At 39.4% G+C, this 14,542-nt stretch overlaps 1 protein-coding gene across 6 annotated transcripts in view; it reads right to left on the bottom strand.

Annotated features, from left to right (window-relative positions):
- Positions 1–9,187, bottom strand: part of LOC311151202 (RCC1 and BTB domain-containing protein 2) — a 33,237-nt gene extending 24,050 nt beyond the window's left edge. For 5 of the 6 annotated variants that reach the window (XR_014615980.1, XR_014615981.1, XR_014615982.1 and 2 more), the window contains exons 1-2: positions 9,097–9,187; positions 836–896 (exon numbers count right to left, since the gene is read on the bottom strand). Coding sequence is in view for 3 of the 6 variants with exons in the window: in XM_084201486.1 (XP_084057612.1) it covers positions 836–874 (39 nt within the window). In the remaining 3 variants the exon portion in view is untranslated. Of the gene's footprint in view, positions 1–835; positions 897–8,893; positions 8,976–9,096 lie in introns of those variants that run through there. The other variant, XM_084201487.1, reaches the window with a different exon arrangement.
- Positions 9,188–14,542: the final 5,355 nt, after the last annotated feature.

A 14,542-nucleotide genomic window follows, 5' to 3' on the forward strand; every position in this document is an offset into this window, starting at 1 on the left:
CTATTCTTCCAACTGCATCAACAAAACTGCATCTCACTTTTGTGCAAGACTGAAGAAGAATGAAATTCAAAAGGACAGTCAGGGTGTCATTCAATTTTACAGATTCCTTTACTGAAATAACATATTGGTTTCTTTATAATGTGGGCTCTAAATCCCAAGTACTCAGTGGGTCAGAACCCATTAATCTTGTAGAGAAAAGTTGTTTTTTTCTGTAACCTTGTTCCACAAAGCACTCATGTTGTACCCTCATAATTAACAGCTTAAAAAAAAAACCCAAACTGTAGCATTTCTTAACACTAAAATAATACACTGAAAGAAAAAAACCCTCAACTACTTTTATAAAAAGCACCCAAGGAAATACTTATAATACTGGTTAAAAAAAAAAAAAAAAGAACCAAAACTTTATCAGACAAAAAAAATCCAGAATCTAAATCCTGTCTCTGGAATTATTAGTTGCACTCAGTAAGAGATATTTTTCCACTTTTCAAGACTTTCTTCCCTCACACAGTTCCACATTATATTTTGTTTCAAAAATATAAAAATCACCTTCAACTCTTAGCCTACCAATATTTATATCCTGTAAGTGATCAGTTCCCTCATTATATTGCAAGTCATGAAAGGCAGACTTGGACATGAATCTCAGACGTTATAGGAACATATTGTTCTTTTAATGATTTGTAGATGACTTAAGCAAGATTTCTTCAGCTAGTATCATTTCTTCTAACCATAGCTTTTCTGTCTACCTTGAAAAGTACTTGTATATATTAAGTTACTGCTAAATGGAACCTTTTGAGCAGAGCAATACAGAATTCCCAATACAAATCAACACTCTGACCTTGGCACTGACTCCTTGAGGAGGAGGTTCATCCTCCATATGGATTTGTGCTTGCGTCCCCCTGCAGAGAGAGAGAGCTGTGGTTAAAATCATCATATCATATTGCTGAAACAATGCTTTCTGAAACCATGCACACTTAATATTAAGCCAGAAATACCTTCCTCTGTGGGGTGAGAAAACAAGAAATGCAAAGCTCTCAGTTTTACTTTTACATACAACTATATAATGACCAGTTAGGCAGACTCTGCTCTTCTGTATTCTTACCTAAAATATTAATTCTCGGACAAAACATCTTTTTAAAACAAATAGGAAAATTAATCAGATTGTGATTGGAAAGAAAGATGTTTTATGAGCACCATACTCCAATGTCTTTTCATTGCAGTAAAAATAAATTGAGAACCTTCCTGACATAATGCTTTAAGACATTTCTTTCAGCAAAGAAAAAGCACACTGCTCAGAGAATTCAATTTCTGGCTTAAGCCTTCAAAATTACTTACACCAGTTCCATTCTGAAACCAATGCTAGAAAAACATTTGTGTCTTTTCAGGTTTACTGAGAGCTGCTAAAAAATTCATTCTGCTTCAGAAAATATTGTCAGCCCTGTAAATTACCTGTATAATTTCTATGACGTACACTATCAATAGAAACAGATCTTCAGACCAGATGTTTCTTCACAAATGTGCACAACTCTGCCATCCTAAAATTATTTCCTAACATAAAGCCATGCAACTCTGTTTTCAGTAAAACGACAAAAATGAGAAGCAGCTCTGAAGCTGTAGAATCCTCTTTCCCTGAAGAGTGATGAAAATTGTACACATAATTTTCTTTGAGGTACATTGGTTCAGACATAGCTAAAATCTGTTTATTTCTCCCATAAAATCACATGTCTCTAAAATTCTGACTACAGGCAGAATAACATCCAACAAACAAGTTACCATTTGACTGAATTAATTTTCACACTTATACCACATTAAAACAAGTATCAAATGTAGCTACATAAAACTACCTAACTTACTACTAAACACATCTCTTATGTAAGACTTCATGCCATTAGACTCAATCCAATTACACAAAATACATGAAATTAGTATGACTTAAGTATGAAATATGTTAATGATTCAATATGTAATCTACTGAATAAACTAACAAAAATTATTTTCTTGAAACAAAAACCTGAACAACTCTGCAGTTCATACCATGCAGACCATACTGAATATGCACAACTGTTAAGCTTAAGCTTTGACAAAACCCACAAATCTACACACACAGACTGTATTTTATACACCTAGTTTGAGATATTAAATGAAGAATTAAGGAAGAATTGAGACATTACATGAAGAACTCACAATTTATGCTTGAAAGTCCACAGTGACTTTGAGCTTAAGGCTCAAACACACAGCCAAACTGAAACAACTGGAAGCCAAGTTATATTCCCCTTCAACTAGAACAGACTAAAGGGCTGACTCAGTCACCTACACATCAGCACCTACTGGTATTTAAGATGACCTTGGGGATCCCTGACACCAAACAGTGCTGGCAGATACGATACAAGACCCACGGGATATCCACACATCCATGCCAAGCTGGAGCAGCAGCCAAGAACTAAACAGCACCAGACAGTTCTGCCTGTGCAGCTGAGCAGAGCCCTGAATAAGCACACAGCCTTTTACCAAGCTTTACACCTTCATGGAAATGGGGGAACTTGCTGAGCTCTTGTGATTAAGCAATTGCTTCTTTTCTCCAACATACTTGTACAAATAACAAGAATGCAACAGTTGATTTTGTGGACATTGTCTCTATTCAAAGTAGAAACAACTCCCCCAATCAAGGCCTTTGCCTGTACTACTGAACTATTCTGAAACATTTAACTTCAAGTATGCCAGTAGTCCTACTGTGAGACTGATTATCGAGGCTACCCAATATTTTGCAGCACCAATTTCCAGCTCTCCCTAGCAATGCTGACATGGTACCCACTTTTCAACCATCTTTAGCCTACACTCAGATCCCAAGGGAAAAATTACTAACTGAATTTTCTAGCTCAAATAAATGTAGAATTCCGTATTTCCTTCCTCAAGCCTTTTGATACCCATGATTCTTCAGGTTCCAATATTTCACTTCAATAACCATCTCAGTTAATTAATAAAAAGTGCTCCACTTCATTACTTTTCAGACTCCCAACAGTTTTGCTTTGACTTTTCTATAACAAAGATCAGTTACATGCTCTCCCAACTCAAAAGTTAGAACATGTTTTATCTTATATATGAGAAAATTACCCTGCAACTCTATTTTCAGTTTGCTCTGCAAACACAGACACCTTATTTCTGAGCAACCCCACAGGAGTACGCAGGGTGACTCAAATTATGCCAGTTTATGCTTCTATTCAAATTCATGTCTTCTAACAAAAGCACATACTGTGCACCACATATCTGCATCTGCAAAGTTGTTCTTTCTAAAAACCTGTAATTGATTTAGGAGTATATATCCACCTGGGGATCCCAAAAATAAGGACAGAAAAAAAAATAAAGCCTGTTTAAGAATCATTCTTATCCATATACTTTAAAATATTAGGAATGATTCATATTTGCCTACTCACACGAATTTTCCTCCAGAAAAGTAACCATTGTGAAGGCAGTCAAGCAAAGAAAAACCAGTATTTTTATCAAAAATGAAAAGACAAAAACCTGTATATTTGAGTAAATCAGGTACAGGAGAAAAACATATCCTAGCTATTTAAGACAAGTTACTGGGATTATTTGTCTACTAAATCTTATAATATGTGCACAACTGCTAAAACCCATTACTTTCAAATAGCTAGCCACTACATTTAAAAAGAATACAATACTTATTTTAGAAAGTTAAAAGGTAAGCCAGAAATATTTCTCATGCCTGAAAACTTTTTATAATTTTCACTATCTGGATCTCCCAAAAAACATTTTGAAGCGCAAATCTAAAGGAAAAAACATCATTATTGTAAACATCCATTTTTTGAGGACAAGCACAGCATTTTGATGCAAAATATTTATATTAAACTTCCACAAATCTCTTATCTGGAATCCAAGTACTATTAAGAATCTGGACAGTGTACTCTGGCAGTTTGAGTTTAGATCTTGGAAACTGGAAGCTTTGACCATCATTTTGGCCCAGCCAGGATAGGTCTTTGGATAAGACACACATGCTTCTGCAGTACACATAAGATTGAGTTAAAGAACATAAATACTAAATCTGGTAGCCAAGCTCCATTAACAGTCCCAGACCATTTAACCCTAAATATTTAAACAGGTTCACTGACTCATCTGAATGTAAACATTCTTGTAGATTCTCTCTCTAGGAACTTGGCAAGCAAACAAAAATTTTCTGAACTCCACTTAGTATTTCCTCCCACTTAACTTGAGCATTTATGAACCTCATCTGCTGATTCAAAAGTCTGTCTGCAGCTTCTTCCCCAAGGACTCTAACCACAGGCTTAGGAAAGATTTCAAAGCAAAAGTCACAGAGAAAAGGGACTTGATAAGACTTTTAGAAAAGAAACCTAACCTTCTCTGATATTCCTGATTTCTCAGCAGTTTCCAGCAAGAGTAGACATTACATGCTACTTGTCCAAGCAATTTTGCAGGAGAGATCAACAATACTGCCAACATGCACTCCTTGAACAGGTCACATTCCTTTCTAGGAAGACTATTTCCAAAACTATCTTCTTTCTCCATGTACAGTAAAATGCCAGTACTATACCTAGTGCTGACAATAAATTGACAGAACTCAGCTTATCATTCATTCCTCCACTGATGTGGCATTTTCCATTACCAAGAAATTGCAGATCTTGACAAACAGTGAGTGATTGTTTGGAAAACTTCAAACTCCAACTAAAGTATAATTTTCTCTCCTTCCTTTCTTGCTCCATGACACCAGACTGTGAATTCTTTGCTCCTGATGCAATTTCCACTGTGTGCCTACTCATTACACAAGCAAATCAACGCACAGTTTAGAGGCTAGATCCAAGAAACTCTTTATTGGCTCCATCTCCAGAAGCAAAACTTCAGCCAAGCATCTTGTCAGACATCACCTGTCTTTTGGCATGACATCCAGCTCCACATGTTGGCTCCAGGGACAGACACCTAGCATGACCCCACTGAAGTTTCCAGAGGTTCACATGCAAGATCCATATACTAAGTGATGGTAAGACAAGTGCTCATATTAAGTCTTTTCATTTTTCTCATTCCTATTCCAGTTACTTTTCCCCCTTTAGAAAAGTCTATCACCATTGTTGATGCAGAATGGTGGATTGTTGACCAGCCAGCAATAAGAGTGGAAGCAACTGGAAAAAAATCATCATCACCCGCCAGAAAGAAAATATTTAAAGCAGAAATAAATAAGTAATCCCAAACTCTTTTCTCATTCTACAAACCCTAGATTCAATCTGGAAAAAATAACACCACACCTTTGGCTAGCTATCTACTTGACTTTAAAAAAAGAAGCTTTGAAGAAAGAAGGTGGCAACTACTAAGAAAGAGAAGCTATATAACAAACAAATAAGAGACAGAAATACAAAGACAAGAAAACAGTAGTGTTTATTTAAAATTAAGCCTCCAGTAGACTTACTGAAATGTCAAAGTCAGCAGCTAAAAGAGCCTGATAAGAAAATGTCAACCAAAACACATTTTCATTTAGAAGTATTTACACTTCCTTCTACACATGCAAAAATACCTTTTGAAGGCAAACAAATGTTTCAGATCATGGAAACAATGCAAGAACTACTTTAAGTGCTGAAAAGTATTATAGGAAGATGCTGGAGTCACTTTCACATAATTACTGGTTTACTTCTCCAGTAAAAGAAAAAAACCATAATGAGCATTATCTCTAGACCTTGAGATGTGTTAAAATAATCAAACATTTTGGGAATCAGATTCCATTTCTGCATCAAAATCTAACCTCATGTAATCTAATGTAACCTAAATCTAATCTGAGGTGCTAAGGAAAAACATCTGTTGACAATTTTGATATGGCTAATCCAGGATTTTCAAAAAAATTAACTTGAAAAGTTCCTTCTCTTTGCTGAATTGTTACCCAAACTCTAAATACACTTCAGTTCCTGTAATCCATACAGAAACATAAACATAATAAAATGCAACTGATGCAATTGTTGGCTCTTGCCTACTTTATGTTCTACATAAAACTTCATTTACTATCCAACTGATTTGGTAGAATTGATAACCTATCTTGATTTTAACCTTCAAACATGAGAGGTCAAGGAACCAGCTTTAGGGAAACAAAATAAATTCAAAGATTCAGTTTAAGAAAGAAACACCTTCTTAAAAATATTGACCGTGCAACAGAACAAAAACCACTCAGTTTAGTGCAATAAATATGCAAAATAAATAGCCTTTTTTAAATTTAAATAAGGTTAAGGAATTCTAGTAGAGAAAATATTAAAGCTTTAAGAACTTAAGCACCAACAGGTCAGTTCTTCAGGATAAACCATGTATTAACTTCAGATATCAGGTGGCATTGTATCTGCACATAGGAGCCTGACAAAGCCAGAATTTACCTAGGTAAATCCATCAAACAGGTATCATATACCTGGAGCTAAGAATGTTATTAATTTTGTTAATACTCTTAATGCTGTCTGCCTAAGAAGACACTGCATGCTACAGGAAAGAGAAAAACCAGTAAATAGAATGTGCATGAGAAAGAAAAGTTACCCCACTTCCTCTAGCAATAAATGATACTGTTAAATACCCAAATGTACTGTTCCAGTCTTCTGATACTGGAACTACTGGACAATAAGAGACAAGAGCATAACAGCATCAGACATAACAAACAGATTCTCAGCCCTTAAAAAATAATTGAGACAAAAGGTTATTCTTTCAAGGCAAAAGCTGGAGTATCTAACAATAAGTATATCCACTGCAGTAGCCTCCTCCAAACTGCAACAGATGACATGCATCATGATGCCAAGGCCATTTTACCTCAAATTTATCACTCAGTGGTCTTACTTCTATTACTGTTTTCACTTACATGATTAAGGAAATTAAAAAAAACAATTGTCTGTAACTAACTCAGAATTACTTTTGCTATTCTTTTGCAATTCTTACTGTCGAACTGGCACTTTAGCTCTTCATTTTCACTTTGCTTGACTATCCTTCTTCTAGTCTTTATTTCTAAAATCCTATTTGATGGTTAGAAGTTGTTTTCAACAGACCTTTTTGAAATTTTTTTTTTGGACATAAATTGCAGATGGATTCTACCTTTGGCATAAAACAGCTTTCTACCATCTTTACTTTCTAGGGCCCTCAGGACTCTTGTACAAACAACATCACTAATTAATCCTCTTGATTTTTCCAAGTTTCTAAAATGAAGAATTTCGAACCTGTTTAGTCACCTATTTTATTTCTATTTATTAACCTAATTAGAAATGTGATCCAAGATCACAAGCTGACTAATGAACCACCTTTCCTCAGAATTTTCCCACTGCTTAACTGAGAGCAAGTGCTTATTGGGCAAGATGTATGTAAGATCATCTGGATCGCTGTGTGTCTAAATGATGCCATAATCTGCACGTCTTGGCTGTTCGGCCTGGAAAAGAAGAGGCTCCAGGGAAACCTCACTGTGGCCTTTCGGTACTTAAAGGGGGCTTATAAAAAGCCCCCTTTAAGTACTGAAAGGAGGAAGGAGTGTAAAAAGGAGGGAGAGTAACTTTTTACACAGGCAGATAGTGATTGAATAAGGGAGAGCGGATTTAAACTACAAGAGGACAGAATCAGATCACATCCCAGGAAGAAATTCTTTACTCAGACAGTGGTGAGGGCACAAATGGTTTGCTGAGGAAAGTTGTGAATGCCTCATCCCTGGCAGTGTTCAAGGCCACTGGATGGGGCCAGGGGCAACCTGGTCTAGTGAACGGTATTCCTGCCTATGGCAGGGAGGTTGGAACCAGATGATCTTTAAGGTCCCTTCCAACACCAACCATTCTGTGATTTTACGGTCTAAGAAAGAAATCCATCTGTGACATAATTCCTGACATATCTCTCAGTAAGCAATATTCTTATACAAATCAACTCCTGTGGACGATAGCAGACACCATCAAAAGCTCTTATTATTTTCTTATCTCAAAGCAATGCTACGCTTCACTGTTTTTCTTTATCCACAGTCTCTTCCTGTACTTTACAGTCCATCACATCATTCACATCCTACATAATTCTGTCACATTTATTTCCAGTATCTGGATGGTATTATCTCTCCAATCAACACTGAGCAGGACGATTACTTCTAAACGTTTCCTTTGCCCCATGTTTGCTTTCACATCCTCCAACATGGAATCATAGAACGATTTGGCTTGGAAGGGACCACACACATAATTTTGTTCCAACCTTTGCCATGGGCAGGGACATCTTCCACTAGACCAGGTTGCCCAGAGCCCCATCCAAATCGGCCTTGAACACCTCCAGGGACGGGACATCCACAGCTCTCGGAGCAACCTGTTCCAATACCTCACCAACCACAGTGAAGATTTTTTCCTGACATCTAATCTAAATACACTCCTTTTCAATTTGAACCTGTTCCCCCTTGTCCTCTCACTACATTCTCTTATAAATAGTCTTGCCCCATCTTTCCTGTAAGTTCCCCTCATGTACTGGAAAGCACATCGGTTCATCAGCCCTAATAGTTTCTGATGGTGCACAAGCATCACTCCCTACAGACGTCACCCGATTCGCAACCTGAGTAAAACCTCTTCGCTGACTGCGCCTGATATTAGCAATTTCACTTGCCCAAGGAAACGTTCCATGAAATCCTCCCACGTCCCACACAATAAACAAACGGTGTCTGGTTTCCAAAGGATCCCTTCTTTTCCTTAAAACCATAACCGTGCCGCCAAGCTCGGCTCGCCTGTAGTGCCGCCGCCACCACCACCACCACCACCACACCTCTGCGCACCTGCGGGCAGCGCGCACCGGCACCACACACACGGGACTCCTGACGGAACCGGAGCACACGCAGACAGACTCACAGACACACACACGCAGACGGACACACGGCCATCCCCGTTATCGGCCATTTACAGACCGGCTGCCTGAGAAACGAGGCCCCGCGGAGCGGAGCGCAGCGCCAGCCCGGCCCAGCACACGCAGCACGGGCAGCCGCGCCCTGCCCCGGCCCGGGGCCCGCTCCCGCTCCCCACCGCCGGCCGCCCGGGGAGGGGAAGCACAGGGAAGGGGGGGAGCCAAGCCCCTTCCCTCCCCTTCCCACCCCCGTGCTCCGCAGCTTACCTTCCTTCTCCGAGGCGGCGGCGGCTCCTCCCCCCGCCCCGGCGAGCCAAGGGAAGATGCTGCCGCGCTCAGGCGCCTCCTCACCGCCGAGCCCGCAGGCAGAGGGGAAGGGGAGGGAAGCGGCTGGCACCTCCCAGGACCCACCCACTGCAGCGGGAGCCTGGGCAGCGGCCGCCGCTGTCCTCGCAACCCGCGGGGCCCGAGGGGCAGTGCTGGCTGCCGGGGATTGCGGCGGGAGAGGCTGGAGCTCTCCCAGGCCTGGCCCGGGGATGACATGGCTGCTTTGGGAAGAGTCATGCCCAGAGCGAGCTCGGCGTCGCGGGAGACACCGGCCCTTCCCGCCTCCGAATCACAGAATCAATGAGCTTGGGAAAGACCTCTGAGGTCCTGAGCCCCGCCTGTGACCCGGCACCTCGGTGACAGCTAGACGGGGCACTGAGTGCCACATCCAGGCTTTCCTTAAACACCTCCAGGGACGGTGGTTCCAGCGGGTCCCAGGGCAGCCCGCTCCAGGCTGTCGCCTGGGCCAAAATACGCGTGTCAACCACGCACTGGGTGACACATGGTCAAAGGGGAATGTCAAATATTGCTATGCTGTTCCAACCTGCAATCGTTTAATTTTTTTTCCCAAAGGAAGTGAGGAGATATTAAGTATTCTGTATCTCCTCCTATGGCTTATGTTTAAAGTTAGGCACCCCCAAAGAGGATACATTTGATAAGTTTTCCTAAAAGCACAAGCTGGCTGTTATGCCTGGTTGTGTCTCTTACCTTGAGTGTCACAATTGCCTGCTATTTTGCTGTGGGAAATCCTCAGAGACCCTTGCTGCCATACCCAATGATATTGTTTCATTATTGCTGTTGAAACCTTTTTCAGAAGGAGAAAGTTTGCTCTGGAGCTAACTCCCATCAAAAATTAAATTCCTTTATGACCTAGGGAAGGTCTCCATTTTTCTTGTGGGAATGACAGCTTCATAAGGATGTTTTGACATTTTAAAGATTGATGTACTCAGATGCAAGCCTTTGGCTGTCCAAAAATTAGGTTTGTGTAAGCACTTAAAGTTTCAAAAACCCCATCCTTAGTGTTACCAAAGGAGCAGAGGTTCCATATGTGTATGTTCTCCATACTTGCTCTGTTGCATGGCAGTCTCAGTCTATGGGCTACACGTGCCTTTCATCCCATTCTTCACCTCTATCATACATGGAGTGCCTGCAGTGCTGTGCCGACTACCAAGTGCTCTTCCCTGATGTGCTGCCCAGTGCACGGAATCAAGAGTCACAGAATGGTTTAGGCTGGAAGCTGAAGCGATTAATATTCAGATTGACAGTAAAGCAAAGAGTAATTGTCCCCTAAAACAATTGTGTGTGTTGATTCATCAGTGCATATTTTAAAACAATATTGGGTATTTTTCTAGGAGTTATGCTCGATGTGACTCACTGCAGTGCTGTGTACTGCATTAGGCTGAAGGTCACACTTAGAAGCAGTGGAACAGGTGGTGTATTTGATCCTCTGAAACAAAATGCAGTTTGATATGGTGGTGCCCCTAATTCTGCAAGAAATAGGTGTAGATCAACAAGCAGGCAAATTGCATTCTGAAACATGTAGCTAAAGGACTGAGTTCAGTGAACAACAGCTGAATGCCAGAGGATGTAGCAGTGAAAAAGGCTAATTTCATTCATGAATGTGCCAAGACAGGAATCAACAGTAACTGAAAGGTAATTTGCATCCAGTAATTAGTATTTTGAGCCAGTTATCAGGATGCTGCATATAATGCTACTATACATTTGCATAGGAACATTGAAAGTGGGATAGGCTGCATGAAGATGATCAATGGTCTGAAAATAAGACATAGCTAAAGGGATTATTTGTTTAGCTTATTGGAAAGAGTTTAAAGGTAATTGCCATTTGTAGCTTCCTTACAATGAGAAAATATTAGGTACTGAGTGGCATTTTAATTTAATGGAAAAGAAAAAAACCATAATAAAAAGCAGTGGAGATATATTAAAGCCTCAGGAGTTCAAACAAGAAATGTTGCACAAATTTCTGACAGGGAAAGTGGAAAGTAGCCTCCATTATTTATGCCTTCAAGTAAAAACCTGATCCAGTTATTTCTGCCTTTCCTTACATGCCATTTGTCGAACTCCTGTCTCGTTTTCTTCCTTTCATTTGAACTATTCCTGGGTTGTTTTTCTTCTTTCCTAAATGTAATGCCAAATTTAGAACTCAGCAGCAATGAATGAAAGGGAATTGGAATGGAAAGGAATGCTCATTGCAGGGGGGTTAGCCTAGATGACCTTTAAAGGTCCCTTCCAACCCAAAACTATTCTGTGATTGTATGATTCTAATATGTGCCTGTCTCATCTTACAAGCAGCTTGTAGGTCCTTCCAGTTTTTCAATTAATGACTAGGATGATGCTCATTCCATTTCTGTTTGACATGAAGCCAGGAAGGACTGATGGTGCACTGCAAGGCAGTCCAATTTTAGCTTGTACAGTAGCATCCCATCAAAACAGGTAAGCCTCATACTGGGATGTCCAAAAATAGTATCTTAGGACAGAAAAGAAACATTGCCAGGTTGTGAGAAAATGCTACTGCAAAGAGCAAGGAGAATTTTTGATCACTGCATTACGATCAGGAAAAATCAGGAAAAATATTGAAGCAAAGGAGATTTAGCTTTGCCAGTAGGGAAAACTACTCTCACAGTGATAATAAGGAAGTTGGGAATTGATTGCCCAGTGAAGTTGTAGTTTCCATGATTTGAGATTGTAGCTCAAAATTAAAGTAACTTTTGTTGATCCTAATTCAGGTCATGAAAATTGATCAGATGACCTGCTGAAGTTTTTTCCACTTTTAGGATTCTATCATTAGTTCCATTGTACAAGAAATTAGCTCCATTGTAGTTTCCATGTTCAGGGTAAAAAATGCAATAAGAGGTACAGAACCTACAGTTAAAATAGGAACAAATAAAAGCTTTTAATCAAAGCAAAATGTCTTTTGTATGTGTTGATTAATAAAAAGATTACTTCACAATAACCTAAATTTTTCAAATATTCGAGCAGTTTTATTGGCTGAATTCCTTTTAAAAAGCTGTTAAAGTTCACTGTTGTTTTTTGGGAGGATGGACTATTTTAAGAATGGAATAACAGACTACAAGTTAGGTGTCATATAGCTGATAAAAAAAAATCTAGGAAGAATTGTCTACCATGCTTCTATTTCCAGTAATGTTTTATAGGTTGATCCTGACAAGTATTTGCTTATATTCAAATACAATCTCTGTTGTGATTTTGTGATACTACCCATAATGTTTGCAACAAATCAGAATTTTCCTAGTTTTGAAAAGTCATGATTATGGAAATATAATTCTTCATGATTTTTGAGTAAGCATTTCAACCAAGAATCTCTGGCTCCCCTTCCCCTTGAGTATCATCTTTTGATGCCTTCAATAGTGCTGGTTTTCAGCCTAATTAATCTCTTTTGATATTTTCAGATATTTTAATAGAAATACTGTTTCACTGTCAGTCTCAGAGAGCAAAGGCTCAAGTTTCCACTACCTCCATGCTTAGGTATTACCTATGAAAAATTTGCTTTGAATTATCTTTAAATCTGTGAAGTACAAACTTTAGTGATGCCCATGTAACTTCTGAAAACAGTTTTCTTTCAGAGTTACATCATACTATGTACAAAGAAGAAAACAGGAAAGAAGCTAGATCTGTGACTATTACCATTTTCTATAAGCACTGTCATTTAATTCCTTGCAAAGATTCTATTTCTAGCACCACAGATACTCTTTTTTCCACCAAAAAAAGGTTACAGACAGGAAATGTTTTGGATAGTGTAAAAACATTTCCTGATAAACATTTTATCACAGCTTGATAGCCATTTCCTGTTGGTAGGATTTGTTTTAAATATTGTCATTTTGTTTGCTTTCTTGCTATAATTAACACACATATGGGATCTGGCTAAGTGTGCTCATCCTGTTAGACAAAGGTTTTGACAAGTCACAGATTTAATTATAATGTCATGCAAGAGTGTATATTGTCCATTTCCCTTCATTTCCACTTCGTCTGGAGCACTAAATGAAGGAGAAATACATGTGCAGCATTCTGGGAACGGGGAATTCCCAGAAGGGTGGAGGTTCCTCAATATTCCAAATAGAGCATTGTCTGCTGTGAGCCCAGTGCTTGCAGTGAGCTTCCAAAATAACTTTAGATGAGAAGGTGGGACTTCACACAGGATCTTGTTGTTTAATGCAGACTTGGACTTGAATTGACCTGAAGAATACCAGAAGAAATTTGTCACTTTCTATGCAGAAGTTTTGAAGCACTGTCCTTGCAAAGGAGACTTCCTTCAAGAATTGTGAAATGAATCACGTTTTCAGCTTTCAAAATATCTTTTCAGTCAGCAGATCTGCTTTTGCCATTTTTGTACCTACCTACTTACTTTGTAAGCGATGAGAGCATTGCTATCATACAGCTCAGTCTGGTTCTCAATCCCACAAAGATCACAGGCATATTTTAGCTATGCCTCTGCTAAACTGTAGATGGCCAGGACACATCCTCTCTCCCTTCCTGGAGGCGTAACCTACCCCATGTCCATATTATTTAGGGCTGTATTCCCCTTAGGATCAGATTGGCCAATCAACACTACATCTCAAATAGCCCTGGAGCTCCCCTTCAAACAGAACTTGCTGATGTCTGCAGAGTTTTTTATCCAGTTCATTGTATTTGAAAGTGGCTGTTCATGACCTTTTGTTTAAAAGTTTCACTTCCATAGTTTTTCTTTCCCCCAAATTAAAAAAAATATAAAAATTAGGTCACTGACATGAAAGCATGTAGTATTTGAGGGTGCAACACCTGCTGAGATAGCATTGAGGGAGTCTGTAGAGAGTAGACTTGGAGCAGGGTTATCCATAGAACCCGCTGCAAATGGTGTTTAAGGTGCACTGCTCTTGAACTGTTCTAGTTGGCACAGGCCAAGTCTGCTGGGAAATCAGCTAAGCAGCAGCCTGTGTGATCAGAGGTCAAGTGGTCAGTCATGGGGAGTTTATGGAGTCTAAATAACACTTTGCCTCAAGCTTTATGTCTGTTGGAAAGCCCCGAGGAAAGAAGAATTTGGAGGTCAAGGCTTTGGGAAAAGCCTACATGCAGAGGGTTGAATTTGAAAAAAAAATTAAAATTATTGGTATGTTGTGGATAACTATATTTTGCATGCACATCCTGAATGTATTCTTGGAAAAATATCCAAGGAAACAGAATCTGGTGGTGTCTTTTGGTGGTTTGTTTATTTGTTTGTTTGCTTTTAATTAGACTGGAAGAGAGTAAAGTATTCTTACAAAGAATTGGTCCCAGTCATGCAACCCAATGCTGACTGCACAGTCTATTAAGGCATCTGAAAGAAGGTGACATTGATGTAATCATACATGTCACTCTCTGAGGATGAGTGTAAAAA

Source organism: Fringilla coelebs (genome assembly GCF_963513975.1).
Source record: "Fringilla coelebs genome assembly, chromosome: 2".
Classification (NCBI taxonomy): domain Eukaryota; kingdom Metazoa; phylum Chordata; class Aves; order Passeriformes; family Fringillidae; genus Fringilla; species Fringilla coelebs.